The 21,172-nt window shown below is 40.2% G+C and overlaps 1 protein-coding gene across 8 annotated transcripts in view; it reads right to left on the reverse strand.

Moving 5' to 3' along the window:
• The window catches only part of IL1RAPL2 (interleukin 1 receptor accessory protein like 2), a 373,503-nt gene that overhangs the window by 86,584 nt on the left and 265,747 nt on the right, over positions 1-21,172 (reverse strand). For all 8 annotated transcript variants that reach the window (XM_088062810.1, XM_088062814.1, XM_088062811.1 and 5 more), the window contains one exon: positions 18,910-18,984. In XM_088062810.1, the coding sequence (XP_087918936.1) occupies positions 18,910-18,984 (75 nt within the window). The remainder of the gene's footprint in view (positions 1-18,909; positions 18,985-21,172) is intronic.

Here is a 21,172-nt window from a genome sequence, read left to right on the forward strand (position 1 = left end):
AAACAAACAAAACTGGAGGCTCAGGAGAGATTTTTGGGGTGGGAGCTCTATGTTATATGTCTATGTTTTGTTCTGGAGCAAGAATCTCCAGGACTCTGGGGTGTACATCTTGAACACATTCTGCCATGACCAGTTATTAGAAATAGCACATTTTAGCCTGAACTAGGCTGTTTCCTCTCATGTACTGGTCCTCTGTAGAGTGTACTTGTAAATAATGGCACATCGACACATAATTAACAGACTAGAAGTTCCACTCTGGCTATGTACCAAGGCTCAGATCCTGTTGACTTTGAAAGGGTTTTAAAATCAAGTAATTTATGTAACTTCAGGTTCAAGAGTTTAACACTGGACATCTAGCTAGCATTTTGGAGAGGACAGAGGCAGAAGGGCCCTCTGCTCTCCCACTCTGAGCTCTCATTCCACAAGCCACAGGAGGAGGTCAGGCAGCAGTGCATCTTCAATTGGGCAAAGTCCAGTTCCTGACTGAAGAACTGACACTGATGGAGAGCCACAGGCTGATGAGCTGCTGCATTTCTTTATCACCTGCCCTGGAAAAAGCCCTTGCTGTATGTCTAGGATACACTCTTGTTACACACTTAGCTTAATAGACACAAGAGCTCTCCATCACCAATTCCAATTCCCTCTACATGTAACTCACAGACTAAGCCACGTGGCACTGTGTTGAACACAGCAGAGATTCTTTAACTCTTCCTGTGTTGAACACAGCAGAGATTCTTTAACTCTTCCCAGCTCTTTATCCTTTCTTGTGGGTCTCCCAAATTGTCCTCCTGACACTGAGCTTCCCAAAGTGCTGACAGCCAGACCTGAAGACTGCAAGGATGCCAGCACAATGCCAGTGGTGCACACTGGCATGAAAATAGCATTTCTCCAACCCCACGAGTGTATTCTCTAGGGATTGACTCCTTCTGGTCACAGTAGCTCTCCCAAAACGCTTCCCAAGCAGACTCCCTCATTGTTTTTACATCTTTTCACCGTCCCATGGACATGCTGATTTTGCTGTACTGAAGTGCCTATTGCCTGGTACCTCTGTGTCACTATGTACTGTCCCCATTTCAGTGTGGCTCCAGAGCAAAGCCTTCCTGACTCTTGACTTCTGAGCTTTTACTAAAGTGTTCTCTAACTTTCCCCAGTTCTCGGCCACAATTTTTATGTCCTGCAAGCTGATTTAAATCAGCACTGTTGTCAATACTGAATGGCTCCTTTAAAGCTGAAATTTTTGATATGAGTTTTGTCACAGGCAATACAGCTGAAACTTTTCAACAAAATTGAGGGGAAAAAAATTCTCAATACAACAGAGCATCCCAGGGCTATTACCATTTGGTTGACTACAGATTGGAAAGAGCAGGGACTGGGGGTTCTCTCTTTTGTCTGTCTTGCACTTCCATGCCTGGGAATCTAGCTGCTCTTAGAAGAGTGAGCACAAAATCCCACTGGATGATTTTGTGGAGCTCACGTCCACAGGGAAGTAGTGCAGAGTGACTGGGATGGAGATGGTGATTGCTGGCACCATTGCAGTGTTGTATGAAAATCAGACCAAAAAATACTATGGACACTTACTATGAATCAGGCTCTTTGGCAGTGGCAGGAGAGGCCTGGATATGGCAGCAGAAAGTGTGACATAGAGATGAAACATATGCACAATTTTGTGATATCATCAGTGATAAATAAAGCTAATATGAAGCAATATTGCTCATGGTTTGGATTTAACTTTATTCACTCATTTGGGCTTTGCATATATCACGTGGAAACAAGATTGCCAAATCGTAGGCCTTCTACATCTAGTTAAACTAAACTAGCTTTTAGTGCTTTGGTTTTCCTCTTTGCTTCTCAGGATGAAGCTGACATAAATCCCCTGCCAAGGATAGAGTACTTCAGGGGAAGTTTTATTGCTGTTGAAGCCTGATTTCCAGCTAGCCACAATGAGGATGAAATGCAACACCATGGAACAGCTCTCCCAGCCCTCAACTAACACTGAAAGGCTTCACAATGGGTCACCTTCTTCCTCTCTGAAAACCCATGGTCTGCAGAGACACCATCCCATCCCCGTTCCTGCTCTTTCATGGCTACAACACTGATGGATACACATCCAGCAGAAACTACTTCCAGGCTCTCTCAGAAGCTGCAAACTCCACTTCTGACAGATGGCTCCTCCCTCCCTCATCTGCTCTTAAACAGGTGATAAACATGGATTTTAGCGCTTCCATCAGGCATATCATTCCCACCAGATTTCTATCGACCAGGTTGAATTTAAGCACATAAATGTGCTGTTCTCTTTCTTGTTGTTTATCACTCAGTTACACTTATGGCTGTGTAAATATTAAAAAAAAAATAATTAAAAAATAATCTTTATATCCCATGATGGCTTGATTAATTTTGTTCTTGACATCTTGATTTTTTTCTAAATGAGTGCTCATTTCTTCCCCTCCCACCTTCCCTGTTTGTTGCCATTTTAATGGCTGCTAGACTGCTTCATTCATTCATCTCTGACTGGAGCTTATTAAGCCTCTGGATGTGAGAAGCCCTCCGAGTCTCAAATTTCAATTGTTGTGGGACTGAGCTTTGAAAAGAGATTTTTCATAAGGAAAATGCACATCTTTGGAACACAGTTACCACAAGGAACATGGAAGAACCTCAGATAAACAGTTTTTCTGGATGTGCTCAAAGTGGTCATGCCAGGACTTTGAACAGGAGGATGCTACCTCAGAACTGTGCTGCTTCTAATTTAAAAAGACAGCAAGTTAGCATGTCTTAGAAAGTTACCCACATGGCAACTGGTAATATATGCCCTTTCAGCATTTTGGAAATGTATTCTAAGCTATCCTTAATGGGAAAAACCCTGTCCCCCCAAAAAATTACGATGAATACCAACACTGCAAGAAGAAATCTAAGATTACTTACTAATATTCCCTGTCTTTAGAATGGCTCAGGAATTCCACATGCCCACAAAAAAGAAAAGCCCATATCCACAAAGCTGTGCAGTCCTTTTTTAAGCTTACTTAAAAAACATATTGAATCACAAGACAGGCTGTGGAGCTCAAATACCTTCAACACAACTGAATCCTATCAGAGACAAGTAACACCAATACCGAAAGACACAGAACTGGGCAAGAGGGGTGGTATCCATACTGGGGAATATATATGGACCACATGATGAAGGAATACTTGCAACTCTGGCCTGACTCTCTGGGGATTTGGCAATGTTTTATTAATGTGCATGGCTCTCTATTCTCATTTGAAACACAACTGGAAAACAAAAACACATGAAGCTTTACACATCACACCAGAGGGTTTTATTTTCCTAAGGTTAAATGTACCAAGGTTGGCTGATACACAGAACAAGAACCAACAAACCTCAAGGAAAAAAAAAGTAAAAAAGAAAAATCACTGAGTTTTTGATGGTGCAATTGTGTTTTCTCTTTGTGAACATCTGAGAGAATCATTCATTCATATTCTGAATGGGAAAAGGCAACTGAAACAGGTGGTCCATTACTAGATCCATTAAACAAGAGATTTATGCATTACATATCCATCTTGAGGCAATTAGGCTGATCTTTTTTTTTTTTTCTTTTATGGCTTCATTGAAAATTTTTGGCAATAAAGCAATTAAAAAGTAACTATCAAAGCATTTATCTATGATATCAAAGACAACCAGCCTTTATCAGAGAAAGGCTGCTTCACTTTCCATCTTTAGAAAATATAAATTTAGAGGCAACATTCACACTTAAGACAGTGACATAATGCTGCCATTGTCCCAAGCCTGAATGGTGAATGATGTGGTATGGACTAGCTAAATCATTGTTTGCTTTCTCTTTTGGAAAATGATTCTTTTAAGTTTGACTTTAATCTCACAAGGCATCCAGAGAAATGAATTTGCTGTAAAATAAATCTTGCAGTAACCTTGCTGCACAAGCTTTGGGTTTGTACCGGCACTGTCCGAATAGGACAGAGAGCACAAAATCCACAAGGAATAATGATTTTCAAAGCTCAGGTTGATGTGAAAGCTGGAGACAGCCGGAGACAGCCAGACACTAAAACATAAAACAACGTTTGCTGCAATAGGCTGCAAATGCAAAAAAAATTTTTTTTAAAGGTACTTCCCACCAGTGGTGGAAACCAGCCTGTGACACAGTCCCCAAAATCTCCTCCGAGAAGAGCCAACAAAAAGGGGATATGCAGAATGTCATCCTCATAGTTCCCTTCCCCACCCCACTGTGGATGAAGGGCAGTCCTCCCACAAGCTCCCTCCCTGGAGATCTGTCCCCTAAGATAAGACAAAACTGCGACTAAGCTGTGAACCCCTCCCTGCTTTGGGACCCTATGTTATCTCCTTGTAAACCATTGGTCCCTTTCCCAATAATCCCTTTCCCTAAAAAACCCCAGCTTTTGCCCAGTTCAGGGGATGTGACTGTCACTGCCCCCCTTGGCTGAAGCCAATGAAGGACTCTGTGCAATGCTACACGGGCTCCAGTGCTGGCTGGGGTAACCCCTGCGCGGAGCTGGGCTCAGCTGATCACAGAGCTGAAATCACATCTAAAAGAGCTGATCACTTGAAGCCTCAGACGGCTCACAGGAGTTACCCCTGGCTGGAAAGACCCCTGGACAGCCATTCCTTCCAGGACCCCTACCTGGGATAGTCGGTGGCAGTGCCGGGGGTTGGATGGACCTCCAAACCAGTCACCAACACCCCACTGCTCCCTGAAAAAAATATCAAATTGTAGATTCTTTCTTCCACCACCAAAGCAGCCAAAGTTCTGACTGTCAGTAACCTAAAAATCCACGGACTGGGCACACACTGACTGAGAGCAAACTACAGAGAGTGATGCAATTGCTTCAGGTGTAAGAACCTGCTGTGGCTGCCAGACCGTACCTGAGCAGGACTGAGGACTGTACCTGGCCTCAGCCCTGGAAATACTCATGGTCAGGTTGGACAGTGACCTGAGTGCCCTGATCGAGATGAAGACATCCTTCCTCCTTGTAGGGATGATGGACTAGATGACTTTTAAAGGTGCCTTCCAACTCAAACTATTCTACATTTCCATAACTTTGGGCACTGCAGGTAATAGTACCTCTCCAGCCACAGAAGTGTATTTAAAAAGCTGCCAAATTAAAGCTACTTTAATAATTTGATTATGGACTTTAAATTAAGTGTAATGAAATGATGAACAGAAAGAGCAAAGAGGTACACTGCCAAATTCAGCAACACCTTGGGATTTTACCAAGAGCCTCAATCTTTTTAAAATCTCCAGCTTCTTAAATCATAACACAATGGATGCTGAACCAGGAAGTGTCTTGAGAGGTCAGCTCATACATCCCTAGCTCCCAAGGCTGGCCAACTATTAGTAAGCTAGCAAGACTTAGCTGCATTTTTTACAGCTGCTCTGAGTAAATTATTGTACAGCCTGCTCTCTGTTGTGTGGATAGTCAGATGTGGGATGACCTGGAAAGCCATAAATCCATTAACATAAGCTCTATGGGATACACTTTGGGAAACAGAAAAGTTGGATAGCAGTTCTTAAAGTACAGTTCTAATGATGTACTTACAGGTAGAGTGCAATCTACATTTACAGGAAACAAAAGGCAAAAAGGCCCTTGAGTCTGATATGCAAGTCAGTCTTGTGATTTATAAATAGCCAATTCTTGATTTCTGAAAGCAAATAATCCCATGTATCCTAAAAAGCAGAGTGCACAGCCACACAATATTTTATAGGACTAAACCCAGCAATTACAAACCACCTTATCACATTCAGTTCACAGCAGAGCACACATTGCAAATGGAGCTCTTGGTCTTATTCCACCCTACGTTAGGTAACTTCAGTAGTTCTGGAAGTACTGCAGCACATTGTGAATGATGGATGAAATGAGAAATCTCTGCTCACTGCACAGCAAGTAGCCAACTCCCTCCTGTGCTGCATCGTTTGCTTTCAAGGTACTTAATATGCAACTTCAGTGAGAGACATTCAGAAAATCCCAGTGAGTCCATTTGTCTCAAAAATAAAAATAGAATGTTGCAATTTTGTCCCTGGGCATCAGTTGTTTTTATGCAATTTTAATTCTTCCTATCTCCATCCAGTGAACTCCCTTGTCAGAGTGCATTATGGACTCAAAACATAAACATCTACCACTGCTGGTTGCTCAGTTACAGGAGAGGTTTAAGGGACTGGTTGCTTCATCTCTCACTATTCAGACAATTTGTACTGCATGAATACTTCTTTTTGAAAATGTAATGTAAGTGAATAATCAATTCCATCATATTTTTTTAATCAGGGGCCACAGAACCACATTGTTTTCATAGCCCTTTGGACAGCTTGATTTCTATAAAATATAATTCAAGCCACAAGCAGTTTGGATTGGCTTCCACTGAGCTGATTTCCATCAAATACAATCTGCTGGGCAGAGTTACCATGGAGGATGAAAGATTTAGTCTTTTGCTAACAAGCAGCACAAGCTGGCTTACAAAAAGTTATGTCAAGGTTTAAGTCATGGTTTCACTTTTGCTGGGGTAGAGAGTCACTTCTCCCTGGCTGTTATTTTACTGTTTCAGGCTATTGTATTGGGTACATGTTCAGCTGCTATGCTGCTCCTGAAAGGTTAAAATTGCCAAAATCTTGCTATGTTATTGCTTTGTCTCTCTAGTCCCTCACTCCTGCCAGATAGTTTCTATCATCAATTTACTACTTGTAATAACTGCATAGCAGACAATATATTACTTTCTACATGCATAGGCAGAGGTCAAAAGTTGCTTTATTCCTGTCTAAGTGCAATGGCCTCTGCTCTAATCCCATTAGGAGTGTTTAAATAAGAAAAGCAATAAAACAGTTTAATACCTGAATGCATTTCTACTGCATCTCTATAGTTAGTAATGGGGCACGGCAGGAAGAGAAAAGGATTAGCCCAATCACCACAATTCCTCCCATGAGGTTGTTTCCTTCAAAGGAGAAGACAGGAAATTATTTGAAGATTATATAGTGTTATAGTTTTATTCATTCCTTTACTGGCACGGTAAGGCTGTACACATAGCCTTTATACAGAGAACTTATTACTAGATCCAGAATTGCAGTCTAAAAATACAAAATTTTGCTGAGGAAGAGCAGTAAGTCTTTCCTGTGCCCTTATGCCAGGCTCTCTTTAAAGTCCATGGACCAAGAGTGTGAGGCACCTGTTTAGCACAGTGGAAGTGTGTGATGCCAGGTTTCCTTGGATCTGCTGTTCAGGCTCCTTTCAGCTGACAACATGGTGCTGGCTTCCAGGTGTCAGAAAGGTGTTTCTGTTTCTCTCTCAGCAGCATCCAACCTCACTATAAATGTCTGGAAATTTGTTTTGAGCCATCATTAAAGTAACATCCACTGTGGAAATGCCCTGGGTGCTCCACTGGTCCATCACTAATTATCGTTCAGCCAATGTGGTATTTAATAACACCCAGCTCTAAAAATGTATTTATTTTTATGTACATATCAAAGCCCTGACAGTTTTATTTGCTTGGAAGGAAGGGTGGAACCTTTCCAGCAGACTTTCTATTTTCCACTAATTCCCTCAAGGATATTAAGGGCAGAGAGCAGAGTGGGTAATTCCCATCTCTGGGTGGAAAATGAGTCAGACTAGTTATGCAACAGACTTTCACTGATGAAGAAGGATGCTATATTCAGGTAGACAACTGGCCAGAAACAGATGCTATTTGTGAGCATAACTGAGAATTAGCAAATTGGCTGTTTATTAAAACAGGTGTTTGTGGGGACTCATGTCTGACACTACAGATGTGACATTCTGATAGAGAACATTGGTTCCCTTCCCAGTTACACTTACGCTTCAACTGAGTTGATGCAGGAACTAAATTAGATTCAACAGAGTCAGCATAGGCTTTGAAAACTGGTGATTTCAATCAGAGATATAGCAAAAAAAAAAAACAAATTTTTACTCACGCCAGCTGTTCTGCTGCCCACTTTTGATTTCATAATCATTCATTATTGTCTGGTTAAAAAAAACCCAAAACCTGCTTAAATTTTTTTTCTCTGGTTTCCATTAGAAGAACAACAATAAAACCCAGCAAGCAGTCTCCTCATGCATATTTCCAAAATTCCCAAAGATTTAGACAAAATATATCCTACTTATACCATGAGAGACAGAAACACAAGGAGAACAATGTCTCCTCAGATGGAAATTAAGCTCATGTCAGAGCAGGAACACTGCCCTGTCACTATGAGGCCATGAATCCTTTCCTACAGGAGACATCATTCCCATTGATACCTGGGTTCTAGGTGTGTCTGAAGTGTCATCACTCGGATGCCATGGGCAGGCTTCATTTTGGGAGCTCACATCATTGCACCATGTCTTTAAAAGGCATGCCATGGTGGCTGTAGCATATAATACCATGCCAAACATACCAGGTCATATCTTTTTGATGCAACAAAAGACAACTGTTATTCTACATTTGTACACATTAATGATGGGTGCTTCTTCATGTGACCAAACATACCCTTGCTAGGCAGAAGTTCCTTTGGCTTGTACTGTAACAGAACACATTGAACTAGACTGGGCTTGTATGTATCTTTGCTATTTTAACATCTCATAATTTAGACCCTCAACTACTCTCATTTGTTACCTAATTTTTGCTGTGCCAAAAGTTGACGTAAACCAAACTTGTGATAACATCTCCCTAAATGCTTGAAGTGATGTTTCTGAATATGATGTACTTCTGACATGGTTATGTAGGATGACAGGATTACAATTCAAAAATACTATTTGCAGGAGAAATTTGCCAAAGCTTTCTCAATCAAAATATATTTGTAATTTTAATTAACATGGCCTTAGAAACAAGATTAATGGAAACTCTGACAGGGATTTCAGTGCTTGAGACTGTAAAGTAAATAACTGTGGAAGAGGAAACAAAACAGTGATGCAGATACACCAATATTTACCAGTTAGTTACAGGAGAGTCTTACATCACATAGAAAAAATGAATCTGCATGGTCAGTTTTGCTGAAAAGTGGGTAGAACATCTCACCACACAGCTAGCACAGAATATTGTACAAGACAGGTGGGAAACAAGGTTCTGATGCAAAATTAGCACAGAAAACAAGATGCTTGCAAATTCCCAGGGAGGATTTACTGTCTCCTTAAAAAGCTATTCTAATAACCCAAGACAGCCACACTGGTTGTTACACACTGTAGTGCTGGGATCCACTTACAGATTTCCTGGCATTTTTTACAGGCAAAACTACAACTGATAACCCTCAAGTGTGGCTGAAAAATTTAGGTGTTTGGAATCACAAGTTTGTTTAAGAGTCTTCTGACTGAGTAGGCATTTCACATAAGAGAGGTTAGGCTGTGAAGGGATGAGCTGAATTGTGAGAGGTGGGGGTTTAAAATCCTGACATGGAGAGAGCAGCATGCTTCCCTGCCTCTGAATAACTGCTCAAATGCAACAGATCCCCTCTCAGAGGCAATGTGCCCACAGGGTGAATAACAATTTGATATCTACACACCATTCACTATGCCAGGTGATATTTAGAAAAGTTAAACACCAGTCCCAAATAAAAGCACTTGGTTAATGATCCTTAGTAAAGCAGATTCCTTATTGCACACAGTGCAGTCTCTACACCTCAGTTTCCAAAGTGAGTTAAGCAGGAAAGGCAGGTGAATTCCAGTAAAACTAAACCAGAAGTACTCACTGCACTTACAAGTGAAATTCTCTGCCTACTCTATATGCATTCACTTCACTGGGGCAGTGCTCAAATGTTACAGCAAAGCAGGCTGCAGAATATTGTCTACAAACTGGATTTCAAATTCATCAATACAGATGAGGAAATGATTAAAGAGTTTACAGCAATGTGGTTGGAAAACAGAAATTCTGATTTGATCAGTCTGCCCAATCATAACAGTTTCACTTTTCAAACTCTGCATATTCAAGACTTGACAATAAACTATTCAAAATAGTGTGTCAAGTCCAGAAGCATTTAGAGGATGTATCCAAGGAAACAACCACATGGACAATCTTTTCCTTCATAAAGAGAGACAAAATTCAGAGAATAAAGTGTTTGCTGATATTTAATCATCTGACTAGTAATGAAAAATCACACTTAACACACTGGTTGTTTTCCTTGTTAAAATTAAAATTACTGCATCCTAAGTATTCAAATTCTCAACTCAAGCCACTGAGTTTGATCAGAGAAATGTAAAAAACACTTGGAGTTTGCCAATGGTTACATCATGTTCGGCCAAAAAAGCACGTAGCACCATTTACAAACTTCATCACTGACATTATAGCCATGGCATATTCATATTCAGCTCACTTAAATTTGCAACTCTGCTGGATATAAAATGAAAATTTCTAATGTCTTTTAATTAATGCAGTGTGCAAGATCATGAGTGAAATTTTTATTTGAGTAACATAAAACATGGCTCAAGTAAGGATTTAGGCTCCTGTGAACTGAAGTAACTGCATACCTGACTGTGCATCAATGAGATCTCCATGGATGTTTTCATGCCTAATTATATTCACTTATTCATGGGACTAGAGCCAAGCATGTTAAAATTAGTAAGCTTCTAATATAGTATAAGCAGATGATAAAAACCTACTCAGTAGTAGAAAGTTGCTTGTTTTAAACTAAAAAAGTATGGTAGAAATCTAAGTGCCTCTGCTGCCTTTCCTCAGATCACTGCTTCCTCTATTTTTGTACTTTCCATCTGATTAGGGGATCTGGGACGTCATGTAACGTGTCTCCAGTAGGTAATAAAAATATCTTTTAATTACAAGAGATATCTTGCTTTGATTTTCTTTCATTTGGTCTCCATTGGATTGTGATATGGAACACGAAAACTGTAGCTCAATCTCACTCTAATGGTCTAAGTTCAATTACCTAATACAAACTATTTGTTTCTGTAGGCTGGAGACAAGCACAAGGGTATTGAGGATGAAGGTAAGAGCAACATTTATCAAACATGGATTAAATGAAGCAAAGATTTGGTGAGTAGAATTCCATCTCACTTCTTTTGAAGGACTATGACAGCTTTGATTTTCACAGCCTCTAAGATCATGACATTATGGTATTGAAATTTTAAGAAATAAAAATTATACCATCAGTCTTCATTTTCTGCATTGCTGCCTTTGGAACAGATTACAAAATACAATTTTCTATTATTTTTCAGTGAAGGAGGAAAAAATCACGAGAACACTTAGTCTAGATTTTCATCTTCCCTGCCCAATGAACAGCAGTGCTGTGATGCATGACCCTGACCTTTCCCAGCCCCGTATATTTTGACTGTTTGCCCACTCAGCTCCATCCCTACGTTTTAGTGAGGCCGTAAACAAAAGATGTGGAATGGCATGCCCAGCAAATCACAGAATGCTGAAAAGGTCAAAATAGTAGTGCCGAATGTTTCTAGTCTGTAATTTACAGAATATATGAGGCATTCACAGCTTAATAACTCATTCACATGACAAACACTGTAGAGGGAATGTAAAATGGCAGCACATGAATTTCTTTCAGTGACAGTGTTTCCAATAAGCATGGAAAATGGTGCAAACTTTGCCCTGTGGTTCTCTTTTCTGGAACATTAATATTGTCTGACTTTCAATGCACAATAGCATATGTCTGTGGACTATGAAGTTAAATGTCTCTGTGTTTGCAGTCAGGCTTAGAGCCCAAAAACGCAAGGTCCCTGAGGCAAAAATCCAGGTCAAAGCTTTTTCTATCTCTATTCCTTCTTTGCCCTTCTTGGAGAACTTCCCCAATACCAGGTGATTTTATTGTCACAACATTCCTGAAAACCAGAGAAGCAATATCCTCACCTTAAATGAGGACAGAGCCCTGGTCAAGGTCAGGAGAGTTATAGGAGAAAAAAGCCCCACAAATCTTACCAACAGTCCTAAGCCCCTGCTTTCCACCAGGACCATCTTTTCTGCTTTCTTTCTCATGGGCTGAACTTCATTTTTGCAGAAACAAATTTGTGCCCATTTCCCAGACACCACTCAAATGAAGTAAATTGAGAAACCAAAAAAGAGATCCTTTAGCCAAGCTCAGCACATGTCTGTGGCAGCTGAAATGATGGTTTCACTGGTTGATGGTAGTTTAATCCTAGTAAAATGCTAAAGGTCCATGTCCTGGACACCACACTACAGTCACCACTTTCAGAGGAAGATTTACTGGAGCAAGATGATTTGAGGCATTCCTCAATCATCATAAGTTAGCTAATGCCCTTGGATGAATGCCTTGGGACAAGTGTAAGTCAGGATATACTGGAGTGTTTCCTCTTAACCATTTTCTTGGAACAAAAAGAACATAACAGATTGATCTATAGTATTGCTATTTCAAAACTAACTGCAAGGGTGTCTATCTGACACCAATTAATCAATCTTTTCTATACGGGCAGACTCATGCTGCCCTAAGAGTATATACTGATCTAACATACACTGAACCCCATGTAAGCAATAAATAGTTTGTAGAAGTACAGAAAAAAAATTGGAAATTTTTCATTTCTCACACATCTGTGCCAATCCCATGGATTCCAATGGATGTAAAAATCATGGATCAGCAGTCAGAATTTGACCTGTCTTTCCAAGTCCATTAAAACAAAAGATAGAAGTGTGCCAATGAATTGCTCTGTTCCACAGATGAAAACCTGGATTAACCATACAAAAGGCAAAACAACTGTGGATATACACCAGCTGAACCACAGATCCCAGCCCAAGTCTCTGAAGTGCAGCATTTCACCATTATCCTCGAGAGAAGCAGGGATATTAATAACATACCAAATTAGCATCAAAGCATTAGCAGTAATACACTTTGGGTATTTAGAGAACTACTTCTAAACCTAAATGTCAGACAATTTGTCTCTAATATTCCCTGCAGATTAGTACAGAATGATTGCAATAGATGTAAATCCTGCCTCCTTTCCTACAGGCACGTACAGCTGAAATAGCTGTGGAGTTGTATCCTTTGTGCTGCAAAGGAAGGCAGGTCCTAAAGACCTTCCCCTCAGCTCCTCTTCACTTCCTAGTGAAAATTGCTGCTTTATGTATTTCTGTGCAGTAACATGGAGCTTTTGGTACACGAGTCTGCAGTGCTGGGAGGAGATGATTTTCCAGTGCTGAGTCTGGGATGGGTCACACAGCGAATCTGTAACCTGGTGAAGGGAGGGAAGCTGTGTGTGAGGTTTGGTCCACCCCTGGGAAGAACAGGGATCTCCCAGCTTATCTGTGGGAAGAGGTGGATGCAGTAAAGAGCCATGGATGACTGGAAGAAGGTGTGGAGGAGACAGCAGTGAAGGTACCAGCTTGTTCCTCCAGACAACAACAGTAGAGGGAGAAAAGGACTGTGAGATGAAGGTGCAGCATGGGGAGAACTGGGGATGGAGGGAACCAAACTTTTGCTGGTGTTGGGGCGGACTGTGGGACTACCCCACACGGGTCTACTCTGCCTTTAGTCCCACCTTCCCTCTGCTCTGTCATTCAGATCACTCAGACCTGAATTTGTAGGTCACTCTACACAGACAGAACAAGGGAGTAGGACATGATTTGGGGCAAGACTGTCACTTATCCTCCACTCAGGCCTTGCACAAGGAAAGAAGAATGAGTCTCTATGGATAACTTTCAGTCGGCCTCTTTTGTGACTCAGGACCCATTTGGATCAGCTCACCTCCAGTTCCTCAATGTTTGGCTCTTCTATGCTGTCCCAGATGAGCCAGGAGGTGCAAAGCTCTGGGCTTGACCCAGCTCACGGAAGCCCAGAGCTCCCTCTGAGAGCCCCTGCTAAGCCCTAGGCTGGAGAATGCCTGGGAGGAGCTGAGGAAGGAAAGGCAGCATGGAGATCCCTGTTTTTCATGCATACCCACTACATTCCTCAGCAGTTACTGCACGTGAGCCTTTAATCAAACCCCAAATCAAAAGGTATGTCCACAGCACTCGAGGCCTGACCACAGACAAGTATCAGTGCTCTTCCCACACTGCAAGCACACTAATTAAGAATGTTCAAGTTCACTTTCCGATCACTTGCTCTGTTTGAAACATTTTACAGTTCAAAATTTCTGTATTAGCTCTGTCCAAGATCACCGCTCTATTCACTTGCTTATCAAATATCTGTATCTTTAAATATGAAGAATGTAAGATTTAATGAGCAAATCTGTGATGACATAGTGCTGGACTGTCTTGAATAAAGATGTTTGGTATGAAATGAATGCCTCAAACATCTTGCAGGGGTTTTTTTTGTTAACATTTATTTATTTAAGAAAAGAAGTGACATCTCAGTGAAAATTAAGATTTTGGAGAGTGAAGTGGTACATTTAAAATGTCAGTAAATGCATGAATTTTCACTTCTCAAATAATTCCTTTCATCCAGTGCTGCAAACGAAAAGGGCTTTTTTATTCCTAACTATTTTTAGTCTATTCCTATACCTGTCAGCAGATGTAACTTTGTATATTCCCTTGCAATTGTTTTACAGTAGCTCTATTGATCTCTATTGATCTATCTAATAATGAGTCCCAGGGAATGGTGCTGTTAAATCTTTTAGAAACAAAATCTTTCTGAGCAGTTCAGCTATTAGGAATAATGACAATCCTCATAAACTATGTGTTTTCTTTCCTCAGCTTCTTTGGAAACAGAGAAACGACCACGACAAAAGAGAGTTAAACCCCTTGACATCCTTCCTGTTCAGTAAATTCTTGCTTTGGGGATTCTTGCTTTGTTTTGTAAGATTCCTGCTACACTTCTTAAGCAAGCACCTGAAAACAAAACCAGGACATAGCTGAAAAGCAAATGATATGTAAATTATCTATTCAATTAATATAGACCCAAACATGCAAAATTCACTCCACTCAACCAACTCATTCATAAGAAGCCTAACTTAACACCACAGTCACTGTAATACATGGTACAGAATTAACAGATTTAGCATCTATTTTGATATTGCATTTTCAGCTTTTTTGATGCTCTGTGGAACACACAAATGAAAAATAGCAGCCATGGTGCAAGCTAGAGAACTCTGGCAGCTGCTTTTACAGAGACTGGCTAGATATAGATCCTTACAGATCTGTGTCCAGCCCAAAATCAGCAGAGCACAACTGTGCTTCCTTTCTCCCACAAATGCCTCTGCCACACTGTTTTTACACCAGCTGAGAGCTGGCAGGGCAACAGCTCCTAGGGATCAGTGGGATTTTGGCTTCTTGGTGCTACTAAAACTCCACAAATTCAGAGGAGAAACCTACTCTGTAATCATGTAATCAAAACACCAAGGAATGGTTTTACTTCTTTCCATGTTCTCAGAGCACTAAGAGTGAACGAAGTTAGCTGGAAAAGAATGTAACAAATTAATTAAGAAATCAGCAGAGCAACGTACCAAAATGTCGTCTTAAGTCTTACAGCACAGCGTGCTCCACTTGCTGTCAGACAGCTGTATGTGAAATTAGGTAAATTCACAGTTTAAAGATCTTTAAAACTTACTGTTCACAGCCCCAAGACACCTGACAAGGTCTCAATCTTCACTCTTCTAAATCACATCAGGATTTCTCTAAAGTCAGGGATTTGGCATGAACAATCCATAAACACACTCAGGTTTATATGGTCAAAGTAACAGCAAGCTTGGGCTTTAAAAAAGGGGCCTTTGAACAATGCAACTTTTAATCACAATGACATACACTTTAATATTCCCATGGGAGATGGTCTTAAAGGCCTTCAGCCAAAGCCACCCCATCTCCTGGGCACAAGAGCTGTGTGTGTTTTGGCCTGTACTATCAAATTTGATTTTAATGTCATGAAGACAATTCAGGAATATTTTTTTTGAGGAAGAACATTTTATTATCAGAGTAATGCAATGTATTTGCAAAACATACACTATATAGTAAGAATAAACATTATTTGTTAATACCAAGGTAGAAAAAGATTAAATGTATCACATATCATGCAATCAAGAACTATTTCTGTACTGACCTCAATGCAAAAAATCTAAATTGCAAATAAAAAGGCTTTGGGTTTTTTTTCCCTGGTTTTGTTTTTATAAAAAGGAAGCAGTAAATGGACAATTAAAAAAAAAATAAAATCAGTCATCAATCATTATTTTCTAGGATGGCCCAGAGATGAAATGATTATCTGACTTAGTAAAGCAACTGAGTGAAACTGTTTTGGACCATTTCCCCAGTCCTCTGGGATGCTCTTTTGTCCTCCTGTCAACCCTGCCCTGGCTCTGGCTCTGTTTCTCCACCATAAGCAAATACAGAAAACAAAAAAGAAGCAAATTCCAGTTTCTGCTTCTCTCTAATCTTGACAGGATTGGTTTCAGATCTCTGTCACAAAATACATTACTGCTCCTTAAGAAGAGGAAGGCAGGCTCTGGACCATGTTTGAAGCCTGAAGGAGCTCTTTTATCCACTGTCAGTAAGAATTGTGCATACCTGTTTTCACTAAAACTTATTATAAGATCTGAAAGCTAAAAGGTGAATATTGAAGTTTGCAGTAAGTCCAAATAAGCTGCTAAATAGTTAGGCCACCGCCCAGAGGCCTAGGGAGATTTTGTTCTCTGCATCATGCTAATCATTAAGGATAAAGACAGTAAATAATTATTAATCTCCTCTTATTTATAGAGGAAAGACAGCTATTTCTTTAAAGATTAGCTTTCCAGTTGAAAACTAAAATAATCTCTGCAGAAGAAGTAGATGGATTAAACTTCATTTCTTTTGTAGCTTAGTGGCACATTCATACTTGTATAACTACTGAAAAATCAGGCACATTGGGTGATTTGACTCCAGGGGCTAAAGGGCATGGAAAACACAGACATTTTCCTTTAATATCTAATAAAATACCAAATAATGTAAATTGTTCAAAACTCCTAGGAGCTTAACAAGATTTCAATGAAGTATTCCAGCAGGTGACCTTACACAAAACCTCCTCCCACATTACGTTGTGCAATCAAATGATTCCAAATCCTTCAAGGCTCTGGCACCTTTCAGACCCCAGCACGGCCTCCCTGCCCCAGGCTGCTGGTGGCCCCCACAAGATGAAGGTGCTCACTGAGAATCTCCCAGCTTTATCTATTTGCCAAGTTAAATCAAGAGGGAAATCAATGAATTTCACTGCAAAGTAAGTTAAAGTTCCATCATATGAATATGGTTTAGTGGCAATAACCAAACCCATTAACATATCAGAAAAAAATGCACCATATGTAAATTCCCTGATGTTAAGGGACAACAAATGTCCCTTAAGATTCCAGTATATAAAGATGGAAGATTTGTATTTCCCTCTAGAGATATTCCAAAATCCTATTACTGAGCCACATCTCCATGGAGAGGAGGGGGTTTATTTTTTTTTTTTTTAATCAAACCTCCTTTTAATCAGCCAGAACAAAATGCTTTCACACAAACAACAACAACAACAAAGAATTCAGTGCAAAACCAACAGGCTCTTGCTGGAACAGGGGAACTTGGAATAGAAAATGAAGATTAAATGAAAATGCAGGAAACAAAGATGTGTACTCTGAGTGTCTTTATTACACAGATGTGTACAGGGACAGTGTGCTCCCAAAGGAAATCATTAGAAAGTTGACTTCTAGGAAGTTAGACCAGGAGACTGAATTCAGCCTTTTGGGCTGATCCAAACTTCAATGACTGTGTTTTGCTATTAACTCAAGTAGGATTTTAACTAAGGCTCCAGATCAATTTCATATCCTCTTTTAGGGGCAATTTCTGTTCAGCTACAGATATTTGAGCCCTGTGGAGGGGAACCTAAATATGCAGATATGCACCTGTCTGCAGAATTCATCTGGCACTGGCTGCGTCCCAGATCCACTGCTGTCTTCCTTGTGCAAAGCCTTACAGACTCCTGAATCATTTCAGGTGTACGAGAGAAATCAAATCTTAAAGATTCACTAAGGTCACAAATGATTTATATGCTCACATTCAAGAATTCAAGCCCCATTTTTAAATACTTCATAGTATCCACAGTGCTTCTCTGACATTGTTTGGCACCTGGTTTAAGAACAAGGATGTGTCTTTGTACTCATCTCAAGTAGAAGCCTGTAGAATTTCACAAACACGAACAGCTTTACTACAATATCACCAGCCCTCCTAAAATGTTTCACACTGATCCTGCTTGCCATTAAACACCATTCCACCTCTGAATTCTAGACAGCTTTGGTATAAAGGAGGAAGAGAGTCAAGCTCAAGAAGCAAAGTGCCACAGTTTCAGCACTGAGTGAATAATCCCCACATGTAATACATCTCTTGTAATTTCAGCCCATAGCATCACAGTCCTTAACGGCAACTCCAATTCTGCCTCTTGAAATTAGAAATGTATTTTCAAGTCACTAAAAAAAACCTCTGGAACCTCAATGCTGAACAGTTCTTTCAGTATCACAATACCTTACAGCTTTCCAAAGTTAGCAGAACTCTAACATTATTTTCTAACATGACAGAAAATAGGAGCTGCTAGCCGAGATTCAGGGGTGTGCATTCACAGAATGTATAACAGGAGTGAGAAAAGCATGCAAGCATTTTGGTCAAAAGTCCTTTCTGGTACACATTCAGAACAACCTGAAAATGCAATGCTTTACTCTAACTTTTAAAGGAATCAGCACCTCTTTTATGAGAACATTTGTCTTAAGGTGAACATCAACTGACCAATACAGCACCAATGTAAACATGTTTTAGCCTACCAATCATAAATTAAGAACAGCATCAGTGCTTTATATTTAATACCCATTGTAACCAATTAGTACTGCCATCCCCTGATGTTATACAAGTTCATTCCCTTAAATTGCCATGGCAGTGAATTCTATGGTTATAAATGAGAAGCTGCAAATTGATTTGCATGTAATAACTACCACTAAACCTTTCTTATCACTTTCAATTTATCCCATCTGCTACCAGAGTGTAAGTTTAGGATCTATTATTCCCAGAAGGGGACTTACCCAGCTGGACATCTATAACAGTTGGCTGGTTCTCCATGGGGAACAATGGCTTTGGAGGTTTGTCTGTGAGCAAAGCTAGAAAAGAAAATGAGAAAATGTAATGGAAAAATTGAGACCAATGACTGCAAAAGAAAAGCTCTGTCATGTAAGCATTCAAATGTTTGTATACTTGATGGCATGTAAACATTTATTACATACTATAGCTGTTACACAGCTGACATCTTATCACCTACCTTGTGGCCATGGTGATCCTGATTCAATAGAAATTACTTGTTTCACGAATTACATTTTTAGCACAAAGCACCAAAACAAACTCAATTTCTCACTTTTAACTTACATGTAATAAGTAGAACAAGCAGTTTAGATGCTCACACTGCAAAGTTAACACAATGAATTTGAAGTGCCAGACAAATCTATCTCAGTGTGACCAGTCCCAACATGTCTTTATGCCAAAATAATACATAGGAAACTTGCACATAATTGTGCTTGAAGGACCCCAGCAGCTCCACAGTAGCTTAGACTCCCACCCCAGCTGGGGTACCCAGACCCTCTTCTCAAAGCCTTACCAGGTACTCTGCCTCCTGCTGTGTAAAAATATCCCCATGTGAGAGCAGGAAACAATACCCCAGACCTGTCCTGCCAGGGGACTGCTCCAGCAAGCAGAAAACACAGCTATTAAAAAGTATAGCTACAGGCACAGGCTTCACAGCCCTGTTAAAAACTTAGGGCCAGACTGTGCAAATAGGTTTTGTAAACCTGGCTTAGCTTGAAATAAATGACTGTGTATTCCTGAAAATGAGAAGAAGTGTTTTTAATTAAGTACAGCATCTTGCACCACATGAAAATAAACATTTCAAAATTATCTTCAAATTTTTCCTGCTTAAACTCATCACCTGAAGTTATTTGACCCGAGTTTGTAAAATAAACAATTGCCAACCTACAAAACAATTTCATATCCACAATGGCCTCAGAGTTTCAATTTCTGGTATACTTAAACAGTTTTTTTTCCTTAGCTTTTTCTTCAATTTTTCAGGCTTTTCTTGCTACCTTTATGCTTTTCTTATTATTTTTATTTCCTGGTGCTAAATTGTACTCTGCTCATTGTAGAACATGGAGAAAAGTTGCTGGAACAGCTTCATCCATGATGTGCCAGTGTGCTCAGGCTTTCCTTTCTTAATATTCTTTTCATATCCCATTCCCACCTACACCCTTTGTAACCCAATCTGATGAGGGCTTCCTTCTGATTCCCTCAGTTTTACTTGCAGCATTTTGAAATTTTCTAAATGTGCTCCTGCATGTCACATTTTAAATGGTTATGTTCTGCCATAATCTTCTTGGAGAGTAACCACCATAATAAGCTGGCAGCCTGTCAAGAGCTCTTTGCATAGGAACTGAAATGGCCCAAAGAGATTTTGAGACGAGAAGGCAACAACCTGCTGGCTCCTCAATGTCAGATATGTTTACTGAAAACAAAGGCTATTCTTATTTTAGAGGTCAGACATCAGATCACTTATTTACCTTACAAAATTCACTTCTGGTCCTTCTTAAATGGAAAGGCAATACAAGATATTTTCAACTACAAGAGGCTCTAGGCTTATATGATCTCTTTACTTGACAAAAGTAAAAAAAACAACCTTTATTCAAACTCCCATTCCTCTACAATAACTTTCCTTAATTCTAGAAACAGTTTACAGAAATGTGGGCACTGATTTCCAGCCTTGCTCAGGGAAAGAAGAACAAATAGTGCTGTTACTGTATTTAACAAAGGTAACAGTATAAACTCTTACTTGACCTCCCACAAAGCTACATGAAATTAAAACAACTAAATGTACTGTAAATCCTCTTCCTATTATCAAAGGGGCAGTAATTCTGCTATGAAGCTGAATCTACCTCATGAACTGTCAAGGGAAGAGCTGGGATACAGCTGTCTATGGGTTTTTTTGCCTTTCCAAATGCCGTGGAATGTGGCATGTCCCAGGGCTGCTCTGAGCAGTAACACATACATGGTGAAGCCACTGGAACAAGGAGCATCAGCTTCCCAAGGCAGCCATTCCTGCAGCCACCTTGACAGGGCCAGCTTTGGAAGGTACTGGCTCTGACAATGCAGCAGCCTAAGGGGCTGCTTTGCCTTTCCTCGTCATTCCAGGATTTCATCCTGTGACCAGGCTGGGACTGCCTTGGCTGGATTTGATTATGGAAGTGCTATCAGACAGATCCAGCACCAAACTGAGACTGAGGGAAGGCTTCTGTACCTTGTCCCAGG

The sequence above is a fragment of the Pseudopodoces humilis genome, chromosome 15 (assembly GCF_049639895.1).
Source record: "Pseudopodoces humilis isolate 2021_Gansu_Grassland_sample_001 chromosome 15, ASM4963989v1, whole genome shotgun sequence".
In the NCBI taxonomy this organism is placed as follows: domain Eukaryota; kingdom Metazoa; phylum Chordata; class Aves; order Passeriformes; family Paridae; genus Pseudopodoces; species Pseudopodoces humilis.